Source organism: Populus euphratica, unplaced genomic scaffold (genome assembly GCF_000495115.2).
Source record: "Populus euphratica unplaced genomic scaffold, PopEup_1.0 scaffold8.1, whole genome shotgun sequence".
NCBI lineage: Eukaryota > Viridiplantae > Streptophyta > Magnoliopsida > Malpighiales > Salicaceae > Populus > Populus euphratica.
In genome coordinates this window covers 1,511,540-1,532,826 of record NW_011499855.1, presented here as the reverse complement: position 1 = coordinate 1,532,826, position 21,287 = coordinate 1,511,540, and the positions used below count along the sequence as shown (strand labels likewise).

The following is a 21,287-nucleotide window of genomic DNA, read 5'->3' as shown; positions in this document are numbered from 1 at the left end:
TCTTTCCCTGTTTCATACTCGTACAAAAAAAACAAAAATAATAATACTTGTAGCAGTCATTGTATATTGATTCTGCCCTCTCTCTTGTGTGCAATATATAAGTTACAGAGTATAGTCTTGGTTTTTTTGGTTTTCTTTGATTCCCAGTATTTTATTTCGTGGGGTGTTTGGTGGGATAATGGGGTTTTGTTACTTTCTTGAATTCCCTTGTTAAATCTTGTGTCTTTTATCCGTTTCTTTTGCCAGATTCCTCAACTTGTGCTCTTTCTAATACTATAAATTAAGTATAAATCTTTCTTGGGTTCTTTTTAAACTTTTTTTTTTCCCTTCACACACCCCCACATGCATGTTTTTAGGTTTGTCTGATCTGGATTGGATCACAAGGATCTCTCTAGAGAGAGAGAGAGGTGGGGTTTTGGTGGCTTGAGAGTTTCTTTTGGAGAATCTTGGTTTCTTTGAGAGTGGAAGAGAGCAAAGAAAGAAGGAAGTTAGAAGAAGGTGAGATTTTCTTGGCTTCTCGGATCTTCTTCTTTTGTGCTTTGGGCCCACTAATAGATTCTTTGCTTTTGCTTCTTGTTAGTTGCTGCAAGTTTGATTCTTTTTCCGTTGTTTTTCTTGTGCCATCTGGGTGTAACCTGAGCTGGGTCTATTCTGTTCTGGGAAAGTCTGAAAGATATTAATTATATTCTGTTCTCGGTGAATAATTATGAACTGGACCTATTTCATATGTTAGAAGCTCAGTTGTTTATAACTGCTAATAGTTGATAGTGTTATTTTCTGTTTGTAGGTTCTAATTTGGGGCATTGCTTATCAGTGATTTCTATTGAGTTCTATTGTTGGATGATTGAATTGAAGTTTTGAGTTTGTGTATATTCTTGGCCTGCGTTGATCTTAATACATTCCTGAGGGATGGCGGGCATTGATATTTCAAAATATGCCCACAGTCCTGTGCATAAGGCCATCGCAACAAAAAATTATGCCACTCTCAGGAAGATAGTAGCTGGCCTTCCCCGTCTATGCAATCCAGCTGAGATTCGGACTGAGGCAATTTCATTGGCCGAGGAAGAGAAGGCTGAAGCAATTGCTGCTGCAATTGATAGGCGTGATGTACCAAACCGTGACACTCCTCTTCACTTGGCTGTCAAATTGGGTGATGAGACTGCAACTGAGATGCTAATGGTTGCCGGTGCAGATTGGAGTCTGCAGAACGAGCAGGGATGGAGTGCTCTTCAAGAAGCCATCTGCAATAAAGAGGAAGGGATTGCGATGATTATTGTCAGGCATTACCAGCCGTTGGCATGGGCAAAGTGGTGTAGGAGGTTGCCTCGTCTGGTGGGAACAATGCGAAGGATGAGGGACTTCTACATGGAAATAACATTCCATTTTGAGAGTTCTGTGATACCCTTCATCTCGAGGATTGCTCCTTCAGATACTTACAAAATTTGGAAGAGGGGTGCCAATTTGAGGGCAGATATGACCATGGCTGGTTTCGATGGTTTCAGGATTCAGCGTTCAGATCAGAGTATTCTTTTCCTCGGTGATGGATCTGAGGATGGGAAAGTCCCTTCTGGATCGCTTTGTATGATCACACACAAGGATAAAGAGGTGATGAATGCTTTGGATGGTGCTGGTTCTCCTGCAACCGACGAAGAGGTTCGGCAAGAAGTGGCTGCAATGTCTCAGACTAATATATTCAGGCCAGGGATTGATGTGACCCAAGCAGTTCTTTTGCCACAGCTGACTTGGAGGCGGCAGGAGAAAATGGAAATGGTGGGTTCATGGAAGGCAAAGGTCTATGACATGCACAATGTGGTTGTTAGCATCAAATCTAGAAAGGTCCCAGGGGCTATGTCAGATGATGAGTTCTTCTCATCTTCCAATGAAAATGAAACAGAAAGTGAGGAACTCGATGACATTTTGACAGTAGAAGAAAGAAGGCAACTGGAAGATGCACTTAAATTGGATGCGTCGGAACTGAACTCTGAGAATGGCGAGAATGGTGATGTGATTATTGCACATCGTCATAGTTGTTATGAGCACAGGGAGATTCCTATTGAAGATGCAAATGGTTGTATAAATGGAGAGACTAAGCAGGAAAAGAAAGGGTGGTTTGGTGGTTGGAGGAAACGAGATTCTAAAGTTGAAGGGCATAAGAAAATTGTTCCGCCAAGAAGTTCTCTTTGTGTGGATGAGAAGGTGAGTGATTTGCTAGGGGACTCTCCATCTGGAAGTCAGCCTAAACCAGGAAGACATTCTGTGGAGATTGTTGTGAGGGATGAGCACCGGAAAGGGAGAGATAGCAAGGCATCTACTTCTGTGAGTTCTGAGAGCAATAATCGTCGCAAGGAAGGAAGCCGTGAGAATGAATATAAGAAAGGATTAAGACCTACTCTTTGGCTCTCTCCAAACTTCCCTTTGCAAACTGAAGAACTTCTTCCACTGCTTGACATTCTTGCAAACAAGGTTAAGGCAATTCGTCGCTTAAGAGAGCTACTGACAACTAAACTTCCAATGGGAACCTTTCCAGTTAAGGTATGATGCCTTTTCTTCTATCTAGCTGGGTTTTACTATAGAAATCTTTGCTTGCTGTTTGATTAGGTCATCATCCACTGCTGCCCTGCCCTTGCAATCATATTATCTATCTGCTTTCTGGATAAGGTTGCTTGTATAATGGCCTTGTTGTTCTATACCAAATAACCCTATGATCTGCATGGTAAGATAGGGTTTTTTCGTGTCTCCAGAACTTTCTAAAAATCGAGTGCTCTTTAAAGTCTTTTTGATGATGTAAATCATATTGAATAAATACTTTTTATGTGCATGCTCGTGTTAAGAGTGCAAGAGGGTTTTGTCTTACTAAGGTCTGGGCTTAGGTGTTTGAGGCAACTTTACCTAATTTGAGGCTAATGCATCTCCAGCCTCTAAGCGTTGATTGATCAGCCACTAAGAGTTGATTGATAAACTTGTCTGTTGAGGGAAGGTCATGTGATCATGATATTGGAGTGCACAGTAATTTTTCTGTCCTTTGGGTAGAGGGAATTGCTGATCCAGCAGAGACTAGGGGTTTAGTCATAGAAGTTGTAGAACTTTTGTGGCCTGGCTGAAAGGCTGATCATTCCAAGACCCTGTAATGGAGGCTCTTTGATTTTAGTTGTTTTCTCTAGTCTATGCTCTGTACCTTCATCTGTTTTCTCTGCTCATGCATTGAGTCATCATTATCGGCATATTTAAGAGAGCTTGGAGGTTTTTATTAATGTTCCAAATGTTGAACTTGTATAGTATCATGTTGTATCTCTTGATTTTTGGTGAATCAAAGTGATTCTTACTTCATTGAAATCTTCATACTTGCCTCTTTTGCTTATATATCTGGAATGCATATTTTATTTTTCCTGTCTTAAAAGAAAAAACGGGTGATTTCCATGTTGTTGGAGTAGTAGTAGTAGTCTCTTAAAAAAGAATTATTTCTATTATTGTTACCTCATGTAGATTAGTGCCAACATTGTGTGTAATGATTACATGCCCGCAGGGGCAGTATAGTGTAAATATCTTGAAAAAGAAAAGAAAAAGAATTGGCTGAGAGAATCTAAAATAGTTTTCTTTATTGGATACCAATGAGAACATGAGGAAACAAACTTCAGTAAATTTTTAGGTTTTCCAGTTTTATGGCTAGTTATGGATCTGGATTACATAACCATATATTCCACCTCAAATGCCAGTGAGTTGAAAACCATACTTGTAACGGGTTAGTTTCTAGTGCAAATTGTTGCAATGATATAAAAGTCAAGTGGAATAGAACCTAATCAGAAATATGAAAGTGAGGGAGCAACAACCTAGTTGGATATCACTATTATGGAATTGTTGCATGAGGATAAACAATGTTGTTCTGCCTCAGAGGATTCTTAGAATTAGTAAGAAGCATCAATCTTCAGTCTTGAGCTTAGAAAAGTATGCATGTTTAAATTTACAGAAATGCATGTATGTTTAGCATGTTAGTGTACGTGAGCATGCATGCACATGGATGTATATACTGTCATTTTTTACATGTCTGTCCTTGTAGTATTGGCAATCACCATAATATCATTATAAGAAACTTTACCTTTAAGTTATGGAGCTGATATTATTGGTTGGAGTTCCAAAATCAAGGAATAGCATAGCTCATTCCACTTTAGTTACCCTCAGTTATGACCTGTGGCAACATGTGGTGTACAATATCATATATGGAGTTAATATAGCACTCTAATGTGTCATGTTTTCCTTGCTGAATCGACTGTCGGATTGATGTCCCTATACCCCAAATAGTTGCCACATGAGACTCTCTTCATTAGCCTTTGATTGATCTGCTGATAAGTTGGCTTGGTCCTTCGTGGGAGGCTAGTTGGCATGATACGCTTTATAGATCATATCCTCTGTATTGTGAAAAACACAATAATGTGGAATTTATTGGACCCCATAACTTCAACTAATACTTATGTGGTTTTGGCTGAAGTTGGTGAAGGATTTGCTCTGGTGAAATCAGGTAAGTTCTGTATTGATATGCAAAATGCTCATCATTATACCAATTAATACTTCCCGAAGAAGAATGAAAGAAGAAGATGATTTTACCTTAAATGATAAATCTCAAGAATTCTCTCTGTTTAGTCCCGGGATAAGTTTTCAGTGAGTCAAAAGGCAGTGTTTCATCATCATCATCATCATCATGTTTGAGTTTTGCAAATATCCATGGCTTGCTTAGTCTCCTTATTCCTGGTCCCAGCCACATGCCACTTGTTTTCGGATGCAAGGTAGAAGCATAGTTATTAGATCCATCCATCCAGCCTTGTCTGGCTGGTGAAACCAGAAATCTAGTTAACCAGACACTTGGCAAGTCTAGGTTTCTGATAGGATCATCTAGGAGTCAAACTTGACTGAAACTTGAAACGTAACTCTAGTCTGCTGAATTTCATTTGAATTTGAGAAGTTTCCTGCGCAGCTCCATTTTTAGAAATACCATTTGACCAAGATATGACAGAATAGGATTTTAACCTGGCCTTGTGGTAAGAGAGCATCTAACACTTACTGTCAGGTGTCAGGCCATGCTAGATAAAATGTTTAAAAACCGCACATAAATATCTGATTGTTACGCATATAAATTATTCTGGATCCTATAAATCCAGTTGACTAGTTTGGCATCTGGGTCAAGTTTTAACAATTGTGATTTGGAGGATATTTTGTTGGCAGTAGTCCCTTGCACCAAGGTAGAGTTTTGAAGCACCTCGATAACATTCTTTTGTAAGATATTGGAGAAAATCACTTCAAAAAAGGGGAAGGGAGAGGTGAGGAGGGCCCAATTCCACCAAATTACTTTACTGACTGGAATTCATTAAAAAAAGAACTGGATGATAATGCTGCCACTTCTTGTGCTGCAGCTTGAATTTTTTTTTTTTCCCTATCTTTGGTCCTATTGTTTTGTCAATCTCTGAGTACGTTTTCTGAGTACTTCTTGTTTACATCCAGGTTGCCATTCCAGTAGTTCCCACCATCAGGGTACTGGTTACATTTACAAAGTTTGAAGAACTACAGCCACTGGATGAATTCTCAACACCGCCTTCAAGTCCTACGGCTGCGGGACGGGAAAGTCCATTGGTCACGCAGTCCTCAACATCATCTTGGTTTCAGTGGATAAAAGCCCCTTACCAACGCCCTGGCTCCTCTTCTGGTGGCTCTAGCAGTAGGATAGAAAACATTCAGGACCCATTTGCTATTCCTTCAGAGTATACCTGGGTTACAGCTGAAGCGAAGAAAAAGAAGATGCAGGAGAAGAACAAATCAAAGAAAGCAAAAAATCATGGTCATTAGGGACTTGCGTTGACAATGTCAAATAGGGAATAGTGTCTTATAAGACCACGGTATTGTGACAATGCGAGGAAAAAAAAAGCACCCTCCTAGTCGGGAGAAAATTTGGTGCATCATTATGGGGGTTGGAAAGGAAGAAATATTGTGATTCTTTCTTACAACAATTGCTTGGCCTGTAACATGTTTTAACTTCATTTTAGATTAATTTGTTTCACTACCTTCTCTATGTGATTGATTTGTTAACTCCTTACTGACAAAACCAGCAAGTTACCTTTATAGCCGACGAGTACATCGAGTGCCATCTTTCATTTCATTTAAAACTGAAGAGAGGTTTCTGAATCAATTTTTTTTTTCTTTTTAGTCCAAAGTCTTCGATCTTCAATGTCACCCTCGACTCCCACGATTACCTGCCACACAAACCTAAACTCCCACCATGCTTTCACACTGCAAGCCCAGTTAGTGGTGTCTTCTTCGCTATGAGTTTTCACCACATACCAAGAAAGGAATCATTGGTGGCTCTAGAAGGAGGGCAGATTTTTCCAGAGAATGATAAAAGGGACGTTAAAGGTTTCGATTGGTCTTGGATTTGTTAGAAATCTATTCACAAGGTTCGATAGTCGTGCAACATGGGCAAGCATTAAATAAAAGAATCCTCGAAAATTTTCACAGCCCTTTTGTTTTCTACACGTTTTCTATCTTCAATGTTCTAGAGGACTTATTCTATGTTAATAAATACAAGAATGTGAATACTGTGAAATGCTCTTGAAGAATTGCATCACCAGGAGATCCATCTGCAAGAAGAGAAGATTGTAACTGTTAGAAAACTGAGTGGGACTTTTTTCAAAAAGAAAGACTGTTCTCCAAGAACAAGAGGCAGATTATTTTATACGGCGTTATCAAGTGTTTTAAATTTCCTTATGGAAGTGTTTTGGATTTCTAAAAATGATAGGACTTCGTCCTGAAAGGGACAGTTCTAATTCCGTGTATACATTGATTCTTATGAGCATGCATTCGTTGTATTTTGTTCATGTTGACAATACAACTGTCATAACTGATCCTAGGACAGATTGATGTGAAGCCATATTTCTTCCTGATGTGTACATGCCTTCAGATTTTTATTTATCCCCAGAACCTCACAGAGATCATTAGCTACTTCTGATACGTTGTTTTTTGGTTGTCTGAAGGCAGACCCTCATGGACTCACCATAGATACATGCAACCTGCTCTAAAAACATATATAGAAAATTTCAGCAGGCACCCATGTTCTCAATTCTCTGATTGGTTTTGGATTCAGGCCTCTTCTTTGAAACAAAAATCTCAATCGAAGTTTGTGTGCATTACCCAAATACAAAATTACCTTCATATGATGGCTAAAGGAATCAAACTCATGTCGTCATGATCAGGCACCTACATATGCTTTGCTAGGTAGGGCCCCTGCCTTTTGGTGGCCTTCCTGTTTTTATTTTTACTACCCATGTTGTCCAAACACCTAAGAATTCTAAGAGTAGAAGTCATAAAAGGCCAGAAAGCTTTCCTTTGCCTCAACACACACACACACAAATGATGCAAGTTCAACAGCTTCACACAATCGTTAAGAATTCTAACTCTGGTTCTGAACTAGATCGAATTATATTATCCAAGTAGGGTTCATTTCATCCTGTCAATGAGATGCTATGTATTTGAAAGAAAAAGAAAAAAAGATGCTAGCTGGGGCTGCTGTTAACCATCGTAGCATACGGTAAGTGTTTAGTATAATCTCAATTGTATCAAGTGCCGTTTGCCATTGAAACTTGGAAGTCTTCAACGGTCATTTTGCATTTCATGGTCAGATGCATTGTTGACTCACAGAAGGCATTGCATTTGATTATATTTCGAGGCATCTTCCACATTTCAATATTATACTCATAAAAGACATGCACCTGATTGGTTTTTGTGCTAATCATAAGTATATTTAGTGATTTTTTGAAGGGAAGGAAAAACAAGGAATATAAATATGCCTTGCCAGTTTACATATATGATTCTGAAATATTGCTTAAATCAGTAAAGAACAATTAAAGTGTCATACCTATGCCAGGATTTCTTGTTCATTGAATTGTACAAACACAAGAATTCCTTGCTCCTTCAAGTTCTCCATCATCAGAGATGCTGTGATATTATGAAAGAGAAAGTAAAATATAGTGGAAGTGCAACAGAAAAGCAAATAAAATAGCTGCCTGAACCTTAAAAGATGTAGCCTATATGAATAGATTGTAAATGGAGAAAACAAACCATCATTACTTCATTTTCTAGAAATTGTTCATGCAGCCATGCCCTACATATCATAATAGTGCCTAAGCCTAAACACTCTTTTAAAGTTAGGGATAAAACAGCCTTATTACTGTTGAAGATAATATTGGAAATAATTTGCTTATCAAAAAACATGGCGTGGCTTGTGGGGATTCATCATCAGACACAATCAAAATCCAATATTCATGAAAACTAAGTATGGTAAGCAGGGGATGGTTAAGTTTACCTCGGTTCAAATTCAAGAACATGAGCAATATCTGTGCCATATGCAATATCAGGCCAACTTACTTTCCTCTTTTGATGATCTGTCCCTGCTTGATTTTCCTCAATTGTAGTAGTAGAAGCAGTTTTCTTGAGATTACTCTTGAGAGTAGAAGTTTCTAAGCGAGGTCCATTATTAGACCCACTAAGACTACTGCTTCTACTATTTCTTCCACCATTGCTCTTTTGATGATCCTGTACTGATTCATAAGTACTGACTTCTTCCATGACCCCATATTCTTTCTTTTCTGCGAAGGATCCCCTCTCAGTTTTGTTGCTTTCTTCACCTTTGTTGATAAAGTTTCTTGAAGGTACATAGCAAGAGCACACCAAAGAAGTGCACCTGTTCTGCCCCGAGGCCGCCAGGAGTACAGTCAATGAGGTTAAACTTGATATATCTCGCTGTATGTGTTCTCCTTATGTATTGATATAGCATGCATATCCACCCTTTTAGCTGTGTCTGTTATCAGTAATGGACAGGTATCAGAACAAAAAAAGAAACAAAAGGAGAGAGCCTGTATATAATAATGTTAATATATAAGGTGGTTATCACTAAATGATTATGGTTTATTGCTTTGCATCTAAGAAAGTGGGGATATGGCCATATTTTGGTTTTTGGAAGTGGGGTTATGCGCGTTGGGGTATGCAGGAAATCGGGAAGACATGGTTGGATATAGAAGCACAGGCACAATCATGGTCATTGCCTCACCCACCACTTAGACTCGTTTTTCTTTTGCTTTTTTTTCTCAGCACTCATTATAGTGTTGTGGTGGTGAATTGGTGTGAATGGGTAAAAAGACGTAGTACATGTTTGTTCTTTAACTTTTGACTATTTGTGTGTATGTGGGCATCATATTCACTGTTTGCTTACAGATGGAAACGGACATCTGATCTTTTTATTTCTTCTCACGCTGTTTTGCTTTTCCTGGCACAAGGCCAGAGGGCATGCAGTATGTGAGTGGAGAAGGAAAGCAGAGAGAGAGAGGAGGATTATAAAGAGAGTTGCAATATAGAATCTTTGTTGAGAGGGCTGATTTGTGCATCTCTGGTGTAAAGATTGATTGGACATGATTTCAGACACCTTTGCCCCCCTTCTTTACCCTGTTCCATAGCTGGATTACATAACAAGGAACTACTTCCTTGATATAATTCCTTGTCAGCAAATGTTATTATAATTTGGAAGGGGCACGGAACCTTTATTGTACGCATGTGTAGCCTTTATAATTATGCTACAATATTGGTTTTGTCGTCTTTCTGTGTTTGTATCAGGCAATAATTTCATTACATTCAGATCCATTTGCAGGAAGCTGTCGTAACTCGTAATGTAGCAGCACCATTTAAACCTTCCTTGCAATTTGGCTGGTGATGATGAATCTCGTTTCTGTCAAGAAGTCAAGGTAGTTTAGGCTTATAAAATCCAAGGATGTCCCTTATTTTCTCCCTCTTTTTTAAGACAAAACCCACATCTTCAAGTTCACGGACAAAGTCTAATGACTGAAGATGGGCGGTAGTATCTGTAATCTTAACATCTTTGGCTGGCCAAAGTTGACGAAGTTATCTTCTGTCGTTTAGACAATTTTCTCTTGGTAATTTCGATTAGACAATTTACATGAAGGCATGCAAACACTGGCCAAACTTCTTCTCTTTATTCGTTAAAAAAGTCTTCATTTTGCCATATTTTGTTTGTGTTAAACGATTGTTCCAAGCTTCGAAATGAAACAAAACATATTTTCAGCCAACAGAAATGACTTTAGTCCGTGAAATTATTAACACTATGTACTAAAATATAATAAATATAGTGAAAATTATATATGTTAATAAAGATAAACAAGATTTCAAGCTAACTCTTGACTTAGTAGAAAAATAGAATAATGTTAAAATTGCTATAATAAAACACAACTTTTTTAGTCTTTGTATAAAATTTAAAAAAAGAAATTACAAAGAATAAAAAACAAAACTTGAAAAAAATTAGAAAATAACAAGGATAAAAACAAAAAGAATAGTATAAGTAGACCAAATGTAGAGTTATAAATATTTCAAGGGTAAAGAATAAAAAATAATATTTCTTTCCAAAAAAAATGTAATGAAAAGAAAAGGAAAAGGAAAATATATATAAAAATAAGATAAGAAAAAAATAGTGATAAATATGCCTAGTATAAAGAAAAAAAATATAAAAAAACCAAAAATTACAATTTTACTACTATTACAGTTAAAAAATTATTAAAATTTATGATTATATCATTTCTAATTTAAAAGACCATATCCATAATAATATTCTTACAAGTTCTTCAACGTCTTAATGAAATGAGAGCTGCTTTTGATCCTAATATTCTTTGTTTTTAGGATTACAATTTACAATCACAATCTTTCTTAAAAAGACCTCGAAACCCCCATAAAAAAAAAATTTAGATCGACCATTCTTGATATTTTAGTGAAATGAAATCACCAATTTCAAAAACTTGTCAAACAAATGCAGGGGTTTTATTAAAATTAAATACTGAATATTTTTAATTATTTAAGACATTTTTTATAAGATAAATATATGGGTCAGCATAGTTAGCAAACGCCATGAATTCTCTATTAAGTTGGTCGGGGTTCGACCATGTGTGTGTTAATGGATTAGCTAAAAAAACACAAAAAAAGTAAATTAAAAATTAAATTAAAAACAAGAAAGTGAATTAGAATTGCAATTACAATTCAATTTGAGATCAAACCATGAGAAAATCAAAGTATTTTTAGCTTATATTTTCTTCAACTAAACGAATTAAGAAGGTTAATTATGGATTGGCTGAAAAACAAACCTCAAATAAACATTCAACATTACTTATTTATACAATTCTTCTCTCCACTTGAAAGAGCTTGGATATATGAATAAAGAAGCATTTTTTTTTAATTTTTTCATAATTTTTTTACAAAAAATTACCTTCTAATTTTATTTATTTTAGCTTTATTTTTTAATATTTTATTGATCTTGAATTGATTATTATAAATTTTTTTTCTAGGAAGTTATTATATTTTCAAACAAACATACTTTATTTGGTTGATGTTTAATTTTTTTGAGTGTTTATTTTTATTATCATATCTTTAAATAAAAAATGATTTTTAAGCCCATTGGATTCATGATCTAGGTCGTGAGTTGATAAAACTTGGGTCAATTCAATATCTCGCTGTCTCAATATTATAAAAAAAATATCATCTTGAGATTTTTTTTAAAGTCAAACCATAATTTTATTAATCATCCGAGTTGCTTTTGGCCATAATAAGTCAAGAATCATGTAGATTCTACTTTTATACAAGTTAATTTTAAATTTGAGCTAAATAAGAAATTGAGTTGGAAGGTTTTAAGGTTGATCTATAAGATTTATGTTTTGACCCATCAAACCCAAGCTCAAATCTAGCTTAAACTTAAAAACCCAACATAACCTATGCATTTAAACAAATTTTTTTGCCAGGATATTGATTGTCTCTTTGTCTCTTTTCCACCCTTGTAGTAACTTTTCTTTTAATATACCAAAGAACTCAGCTTTATCTAAACTTAAGCTTTTATGCTTTAAGTAAAGTTGAATAGACTCCTTTTTTTATTATTTTTTATTAGGAAATTGATAGCCGAAGGATTAAACAATAGTATAAGGTTTTTATTATGATTTAATAATTTAAAGATTTAAGAGTTTTAATTGATGTATCATGGTGCTAGTTGGCTTAAACACACTAATTAGATGTTTGTAATTTTGGGTTTTGAAGAACAAATTGTTGTTTTTAGGATTTGTAGAATTAAAGATTGATAGATAAGAATTCTAGAAATCTCGATCAACTAACTGACTTGCAGTGGTAGTTGATCAGTTGAACCAATAGCAGGAGTTAATTAGGCTTGTTAGGTTCGGTCAATTTAGGGTATTGTTCGAGATCAATTGGGTGAGTTAGCTTGGCTTATAATTACATTTTGGTCTTTAAACTTACAATTTCAGTTTTTTATGTTATTTTGCTTTGAGTTGTTTTTGAACAAATTGTTGTTTTTAGGATTTGTAGAATTAAAGATTGATAGATAAGAATTCTAGAAATCTCGATCAACTAACTGACTTGTAGTGGCAGTTGATCAGTTGAACTAATAACAGGAGTTAATTAGATCAATTGGGTGAGTTAGCTTGGCTTATAATTACATTTTGGTCTTTAAACTTACAATTTCAGTTTTTTATGTTATTTTGCTTTGAGTTGTTTTTTAGTGTTTTTTCATAGCCATTATAGGTTTCGCTGACATTTTTACTAGCGATTCTTAGTAATCTCCAGTTCTACATATGTTTTTTTGCTCATTTTTTCAGGTGAGTGAGATATTCTTTAATATACATATAATATAAATATTTATATATGTTGATTATACGATGAGTACAATTGATAAATTCTTAAATATCTATATATGCTATTTTATTTTTTGAGTACTTATCAATTCATGATTTTGCACTCATATTTTGTTGAATTGAATTCTATTCGATATGACATTCATTTGCTTTGATAACCATGCGAATATTTATTATGTTTTGATATCGATATACTTGTTAGTAGCTTCATGCTAATGGGGAGTAGCAAGTCTACATGCATATAATATTCTCTATATTTCGATAATGAGAGAGACATTAGCTTGTAACGACTGGTCCTCTTACAGTGACCGGGGCTACAAACCTCGTCTATTATCAGAACTTTAGGGTTTCGTTTGTTATCTAAGCCTATGACTTTGTTTGATATCTAACATGTATTTCATTAGAAAATGCTATTATGTTTAACGTACATGTGTGCGTATATACATCTGTTTCAGTCTTTATACTTATAAATAGAAAAAATATATATTAAATGTTAATTTTTTATTGAGTTGATTGAACTCATCATTCAATTTTAATATTATTTAAGGTTCTTAACTTTTATTAATAAGTTAATATTTGATTGAAAGTTTCTACTACTTTACTTGTTAATGTGTCTTGCTTGCTTCTGCAAGGCTTTTCTTTAGTTTAACTCAAAAACATAAATTGACATGCCTTGTGTGTTGTTACTCAATCCTGGCCAATCTCGTTGATATCCTGAGCCCTAGTCTATTCCTACATTTCTGGTCATAAAATCGAAATTCAAATGAGAATAACATGTTGGGTTTGATTTAATAATAATATCAAATAATTTTTTTAATAAAATTACATCTTCCAATTTTTTTCTTCCAATTAAATTCTTTTGTTTAGTTTAAGTCAAAAACATAAATTGGCATGCCTTGTGTGCTGTTACGTTGATATCCTGAGCCCCAGTCAACTTCGAATGTCTAGTATGTCACTGTAACAACTGGAGTAGTACTAGTCTATATCAAGAAAGATAGAACTGCAGGGATCATTGCTCTGCGAACCTGTTCAAGTAGATGGTAAATAACAAAAGCTGCAACAGCTGATTTTCCAGGATATTAGGTTGATTTTCATTTATTTCTAATAATAAAAAATTAAAATATATGGTACTATTAGGTTGATTTTCCTTTATTCTGTCAAGCTTGAATAGACATAGGTTAATTTATATGGGATTATGAAGTCTATGAAGTATGAACTCAGTTTTCTTCTTAGGCTACTAAAAAATATGTGTTACATAGCCCTAGCTCCTCCTCCTAAAGCAAATTAGCATTAAGATGTTGTTTTGGTCAATTTTCTCCAAAACTAAGACCCCAAAGAGGAAGCAGAGAAGTTATAACTGTGGAGATTGTTGAGAAAGTGAAAATGAAGAGAGCACAAACCGATGATGGCAATGAAGCAGCAAACTTTTTGCTCGCTACTTACAACGCCAAATGGAAATGAACTCCGTTTACTGTTGTTATAATTCATGTAATAGCAACAGTGAATCATTTAGGAACATTAGTTGCTCAAGAGAAAAGTAGCCAAAATATGCAAAGTAAATCAGTCACCTTTTAAGTGCACAGCAGAACATAGAACAAATGTGGTTTCAATCAACCAAAGCACCTGAGAAAAATTCAATTTCAAGAGGCATGCAGTAATCTGTAGCCCATCACATTCATCCATATCAAATACAGTAAAAACAAATTAAGAAGCTAAATCTAATCTTGTAATGACCAATTAAGAAGCTGAATGATCGACATCAGAACAAAAAGATCAAAGAAGTACTAACAATGTATACCAATATTGCTAGCAATAGAGACTTTTAGAATAACTAGCTAGTCAGACTTTATCCATAGAGTTAATCTCTACATTAAAGGACCTTGAAAAAAAAAAAAAAACTACACAGACCAAGGAGGCGCAGCTATTCTCAAAGCGACACCTACATTCTGGACGTATGGTGGTCTGCAGAAAGGCAATCATTGTAATAAAGATGAGATCAAACCAACCAGGATTCTAAACACTAGTTCTAACCATGATTCAAAAAACTCAAGGATTCTCTAAACACAAATCCCTTTGATTTAGAAATTCTAGTAATCTTTTTTCTGTCTCAACAGCTGAATGAGTGTTCTGTGAAAGAGAAGTTCTAAATTTATGGTTTTCAATAGCTGTTATTTCTGTCAAGAAGTTGTGACTGGTCACAATGCGGGTGATTCTTGGTAGAAAACCATTAAATAAAGGAGGGTGTATACTGAATATAGAATTCTCGAGGCATATCTAAAAATATATTTATTTATTTCCGCAAGTTATGCTTGAGAGATTTTTTGCCTTGCATGATCATGTGGTTAAACTTAAAGGAAAAATATTGTTGTTTTCTCAGTTAATTGTTATAATTTAGAAATAAATAAAAATAAAAATAAAAATAATATATATATATATATATATATATATATATATATATATATATTCTACTTAGGCATGCATGTTGATAAACACTTTACGTTTGGTGCAGGAAAAATGCCTTGATCTAGTGGGAAAGGAGAATTGAGAGAAGTACGTAGAGCATAATCAGATCATCAATGAAGCTGAAGAACATAAATAAGCACTTTATGTGAAGGGTCAGCTCCGTACATGGTAATCATTACTGAAAGCCATTGCGGAAGCGATTCATTTTGCAACACCTAAATCTAAGCATGTAATGACCCATTAAGAATTAGCTGAATGCTTAACACCAGAACAAAAACTTGAAAACAAGCACTAACAATTCCGACCACTTCTGGCCTCCATTCCATTTATTAAGCTAATGCAAGCAACACTTCCTTGTTCAGCTTTGGATTATAAGTTCTTACAACTATGTATTTATCTTCTTAGAAAAACTAGCTAGTCAGAAACTTCATTTATAGACTTCATATCTACATCAAATTAAGGACCTTGTAAAAAAAAAAAAAAAACTAACACAGGCCCAGGAGACCCAGAAACTCTCAAGCTTGTGATGTATCATTCCTTTTTCGCTTGTTGGGATCAGAGAGGAATGTAGTGATCTTTGCAATATCCAGTGGCTTCTGAATGCAGTTGTCGAGGCCAGCGTCAATGAAAGCTTGTTGGTCAGACTCAGAAGAGACACCAACAATCTGACTCTTAACACCCATCTTGCGTAAACGCTGTGTTGCCTGACACGGACATTTATATCATCAGGATCAGAAGTAAATATCATATATAATGTATATCACGACATTAATTAGCACTTGAAGCTTTTAGACAGGAAGCAAAATTTACAATTTTATGCTTCAAGATAAAACCAAAATAGCCTCAGAATCATGATGGATCAACTTTGAATTTCATTGAGTTCCGATGTATTTCACAAAGATCAAGTTTCCTTTTCACTCTACCAATTAAGTTAGTGGTTCTTAAGCAGAAGTTCGTAAAAATTTATCATTATATTACGAGTTATCAAGAAAATAAAGAAGAATATTTCTTTCTTCCAATTTTATTAAAAAAAACGAAGAATGGGGGTGGGGTTTAGAAAAAACATTAATAAGTTGAGGCTGGTTAAAAAACATATACCTGAATTCCAGTCATGATGGGCATATGATTTTTCATAAGAATGAGATCATAAGAAGCTCCAGCAAGATGTAGATAAACAGCTTCTTTCCCATTCTTTGCCTCTTGAAATTCCATTGTAAGCTGCTTTTGTGTCTCAACTCTCATCATGAGTCTCCGATTGGTGTCTCGAACAGTGAGGTCATCATCAACAATAAGCACAGAGATATTATAGCTGCAAGCATAGAAAAGATGGCAAACATATGATTTATGGTCACTGATATAGTTCATATTATTTAAGAGGAACAATGATTTCTGTTTTACCCCTCGTCTTGGTCGTCACCACTGAGCAGTGTCTTCTGATCCAGCCAGTTATTCACATTAGCGATCTCCTGTCTTGTATCACCAGATTCATTTAGAAGACTGGACTTTAGTTTCCAGGCTTCATCTCGATCTTTCTTGAGTGCTCTGATTTCTGACCCCTTTGCATTCTCTAAAACCTTTCTCTTTTGATCTAACTTTGCAATGCGCTCATTCAGTTTATTGACAAGATTCTGAATTTCTCGATCAATTTGAGTGTTACCTTCGTCAGCCATTGATGGAGGAATTAATGGTTTCGTGGCTTCTTGATTCTGAGAGAGAGAGACTCAGAGAGGGTGAGAAAGACAAAGGGAATGAGTTCTTGATGTGCGTGTGAGAGAGGAGAGCCGAAATGTTGCCTTTTATAGAGCGGTTATCCCTGTTAAGAGGGAATTAGTTAAGTTGACATGTGGGTGATGGAGAAACGGTGACACAAGGCGAGAGATAAATGGGCGGGTGTTCTGAATAGACTGTTGTAGTGGTTAATTCTAGCTTCACTCCTTATATAATAGAATACTGGCGGGAAAGTTAGTTTCATGGCCAACTCCCGCGAGTTAGCCTAACCATGGTAATTTTAGATGCTATTGGACAAGCACGGAGGCCATGCCCCAGACAGTGGGGGCAAAACTACATGTAATTTTACATTTTTGTTCTAAATTTTTAGAATGTTTTTAATCATATCCTTTAAGTGAGACTTATGCCAAAGATACCCAAATTATGCCAAAGGATACAATCATATCCTTTAATCATAGTATGACCTTTCATTTATTACAACTACAAATTTACCTTCTTCTACTTTTTTTTTTAATTTTTTTTTGTCATATTAGAACACCTCACACACACACATTTACAATATATTATTATGAGTTAAACACATAACAAGATCATCCAAAAATACAGTTCTTTTGAAATCAAAATTGTTATCAGGCTATATGTCAAATCATACCGACCATTAAGATGTAAAAATTGCATGCCCATGAATTAATAAGTAAAACCATGCCGACCATTAAGATGTTGCTTTGGTCAATTGTCGCCAAAACTAGACCCCAGAGAGGAAAAGCAGAGAAGTTATAGCTGTGGAGATTGTTGAGAAAGTGAAGATGAAAGCAGAGGTGCACAGCAGAATATAGGAAAAATGTGGTTTCGATCAACCAAAGCACCTGAGAAAAATCCAATCTCAGGAGGCATGCGGTAATCTGTAGCCCATCACATTCATCCATATCAAATACAGTAAAAACAAATTAAGGAGCTAAATCTAAGCTTGTAATGACCAATTAAGAAGCTGAATGATCAACATCAGAACAAAAAACGTGAAAGAATTTCTAACAATTTGTACCACTTCTGGTCTCAATTCCTTTCACCAAGCTATGCAAGCAACACTTCCTTAATATTCAGCTTGAAGCGCAGCGATTATTAGTTCTCGCAACTATTTATTTATCTTCTTAGAATAACTAGCGAGTCAAAAATTTTATTCATAGAGTTCATCTCTACATCAAAGGACCTTGGGAAAAAAAAAAAAAAACTAGCAGAGACCAAGGAAACCCAAAAACTTTCAAGCTTGTGATGTATCGGTCCTTCTTCGCTTTTTGGAAACAGTGAGGAATTCAACGATCTTTCCAGGGTTCAGTGGCTTTTGAATGCAGTTGTTGAGGCCAGCATCGATGAAAGCTTGCCGGTCGGGCTCAGAAGTCACACCTACAATCCGACTCTTAACACCCATCTTGCGTAACAGCTGTGTTGCCTGATACCATATATAATATCAGGACCAGATGCAAATATCATATATAATGTATATCACGACATTAATTAGCAGTTGTAGTTTTTATACAGGAAGAACCATTTAAAGTTTTATGCTTCAAGGCTAAACCAAAACTTCATTGAGTTCTATGCTTCAAGGCCAGACCAAAACTTAGGGGGTCTTATATTATGAGTTATCAAGAAAACAAAGAAGAATCTTTCTTTATTCCAATTTTATCAAAAAACTACAAATGGGGTTTTGAAAAAAATTAATAAGTTGAAGCTGGTCAAAAAATATATACCTGAATTCCAGTCATGATGGGCATTTGATTGTCCATAAGAATGAGATCAAAAGAAGCCCCAGCAAGATGAAGATAGACAGCTTCTTTCCCATTCTTTGCCTCTTGAAATTCCATTCTTAGCTGCTTTTGTGTCCCGGCTAACGCCATGAATCGCCGATTGGTTTCTCGAATAGTACGATCATCATCAACAATAAGCACAGAGAAATTATTGCTGGAAGCACTGAAAAGATATCAAACATATGATTTATGGTCACTAAAATAACCCGTATGATTTAAGAGGAACTATGATTTCTATTTTACCCCTGATCTTCTTCGTCCTCACTGTCCAGTGCGTTCTCATTCAGCCATTGCTTCACATTAGCGATGTTCTGGCTTGCAGCTTCAAGATTGCTGCTTATATCATCAGATCCATAAAGAAGACTGTGCCTTAGTTTCCTGGCTTCATTTTGATCTTTGTTGAGGACTTCGATTTCTGATCCAATTGAATTCTCAAAAACCTGCCTCTTTTGTTCTAAGTTTGTGTAGTGCTCATCCAGTTTCATAACAAGATTCTGAATTTCTTGACCAGTATGAGTGTTATCTTCGTCAGCTATTGATAAAGGATCCTGCATTTCTTGATCACTTTGAGTGTTATCTTCGTCAGCCATTGATGAAGGAATTAATGGCTTTGTGGCTTCTTGATTCTGCGAGAGAGATAGAGACTGGGAGGGGGAGAAAGACAAAGCGAATGAGTTATTGATGTGCGTGTGAGAGAGGAGCACCAAAATTTGGACTTTAATAGTGCGGTTATTTCTGTTATGACAGAATTAGTTAAGTTGACAAGTGGATGATGTTGAGGCTTGAAAAAGATGACACATGGCGAAAGATAAATGGCAGGGTGCTCTGAATAGGCTGTTGTGCTGGTTAATTCTAACTTTCTCTTTATATAACAGAATTTTGGCAGGAAAGATGGTTTCATGGCCATCTAGCAAGAGCGTTATATGTGTTTGTTTTTACGGTTTAAAATATTTTTTATTTAAAAAATAATAAATTAATTTTTAAAAATATTTTTTGTGATTTTAATATATTTTTAATTAAAATTATTTTTTATTACATATACTTTTCATTTTTTTATTCAAGTAAAAAATAGATTACATGTTGTTCATCTTTGTTTTTTATTTTTAAAAATAAAAACAAATGATATATCATCTGTTTTCCAAACTTTGACATTAAAGGATGATTGGAAAATCGAGCAAAAGTTTTTTAATTAAAAATTTATTTTTAATCTTAAAATAATTAATAATTACTTTTAAAATCTAAATAAAAATCAATTAATCAACCAAAACAAAATCTAAAAGAATCCAAAACACAACATCAAATCAAGAAAAGTTTTTCTCTCTTAATCCTGATTTACCTTTTCAAATGTAGAAACATCTCAATAAGATCCTAAAACTTCTCAACACTAAATTTTGTTGTTGTTGTTGCTGCTGCTAGAATGAAAATAAACTAACAACTTTAAATTTATGTTAGGCAAGTCATTTCAGGCCATGCTTTTTTTAAAAAATAGAAACAACATTGTTTTAGATTTTTTTTCAATAAAATGATATCATTAAAAAAAGATCAATTGAAAATAAATATTAAAATACGTACCTAAACCTTAATGAAATAGAGTATATCATTACAAAAGAACAGTAAGAAAAGAGGAAATTTGGTAAACATATTCTATTTATGTCTAATTAAAATTAAAAATTCCTAATAATATTCTTTTATTGTGTTTGGCTGGTTTTTAATAATCAAAATAATAAAAATCAAATATGATCAATAAAAAAATTAAAAATGATGAAATTAAAAAAATATATAATTTTATAAATTATTTTAAAAAAAATAGCAATAAAAAAATAAGGATTAAATCTATGAGATAAAAAATTTAATTAAGAAAAGAATAAGAGAGAAACAAATAACAATTAAAAAAATAAAGACCAAATTTGATATAAAAATCAAATTCAAAGGGATGAAATTCAGAGAGAAAAAGATTCAAATATATATATATATAATATTCAAAAGATTAAGGATCAAATTTGATATAATCAATAACAAGATATTTCTGAATTTTTCATAACTTTTGAAAAGTATTTTCCATCTAAAATAAAGTGAAAATACTTTTTTAAAAACTAAATCAAATTTTCGTTTGACTAGAAAATATTTTTTATTAACCAACTTTTTTAATAATAAATAAATATAAAAAAATTTAAAACATGATTCTTAAAAAATTATTTTTTATAAAACAAACAAGCTCTAAACTCGAGTTGGTTATGCCAAGTTAACAAAATAATATTAAAAAATCATATTTTTTTAATTAGTTATTAAATCAGACTCAAATTTCTTGAGAAGATTCCCAAATCTATAAGAGGTTTAATTCATTGCAATTAGCTGATTATTAAAAGAATCTTAAATAGTATTTAAAGATTTTGTTTGAATTAATTTTGTTATTTTTTACAATGTTATTTTTACATTCTAGTAGTCTTCATTTTTGTTGAGGGGTTATATTTTTCCTCCTTAAGATGAGTCTTGCACCTATTTAAGGACTCATAAACCCCACAAGGAGGCAAAACTTATTAGACTTGTTTTTCAAAACAAAAAATTA

General features: G+C 34.3%; 2 protein-coding genes and 1 long non-coding RNA gene across 4 annotated transcripts; 1 reads left to right on the top strand and 2 right to left on the bottom strand.

Annotated features, from left to right (window-relative positions):
- Positions 1 to 6: 6 nt before the first annotated feature.
- LOC105122965 (ankyrin repeat domain-containing protein 13C-like) lies at positions 7 to 6,105 on the top strand. Its single transcript, XM_011022374.1, has 3 exons — positions 7 to 498; positions 788 to 2,532; positions 5,491 to 6,105. The coding sequence occupies exons 2-3, from the start codon at positions 910 to 912 to the stop codon at positions 5,830 to 5,832; spliced, it is 1,965 nt and encodes a 654-aa protein (XP_011020676.1). The 5' UTR covers positions 7 to 498; positions 788 to 909; the 3' UTR covers positions 5,833 to 6,105.
- A 338-nt stretch (positions 6,106 to 6,443) lies between these two features.
- LOC105122964 (uncharacterized) lies at positions 6,444 to 9,708 on the bottom strand. The gene is made up of 3 exons (XR_841777.1): positions 8,342 to 9,708; positions 7,895 to 7,974; positions 6,444 to 6,620 (listed from the first exon to the last, which is right to left on the bottom strand). It is a non-coding gene; the product is annotated as an uncharacterized LOC105122964 (long non-coding RNA).
- Positions 9,709 to 18,082: 8,374 nt separating this feature from the next.
- LOC105122963 (histidine protein kinase NIK1-like) lies at positions 18,083 to 19,392 on the bottom strand. Of its 2 annotated transcripts, none has more exons than XM_011022372.1 (3): positions 18,965 to 19,392; positions 18,665 to 18,884; positions 18,083 to 18,366 (listed from the first exon to the last, which is right to left on the bottom strand). In XM_011022372.1, exons 1-3 carry the CDS (start codon positions 19,309 to 19,311, stop codon positions 18,178 to 18,180), a joined length of 756 nt encoding a protein of 251 aa, XP_011020674.1. In that variant the 5' UTR covers positions 19,312 to 19,392; the 3' UTR covers positions 18,083 to 18,177. The 2 variants fall into 2 exon arrangements, with proteins under 2 accessions (XP_011020674.1, XP_011020675.1); XM_011022373.1 differs by having other exon boundaries at positions 18,665 to 18,875.
- Positions 19,393 to 21,287: the final 1,895 nt, after the last annotated feature.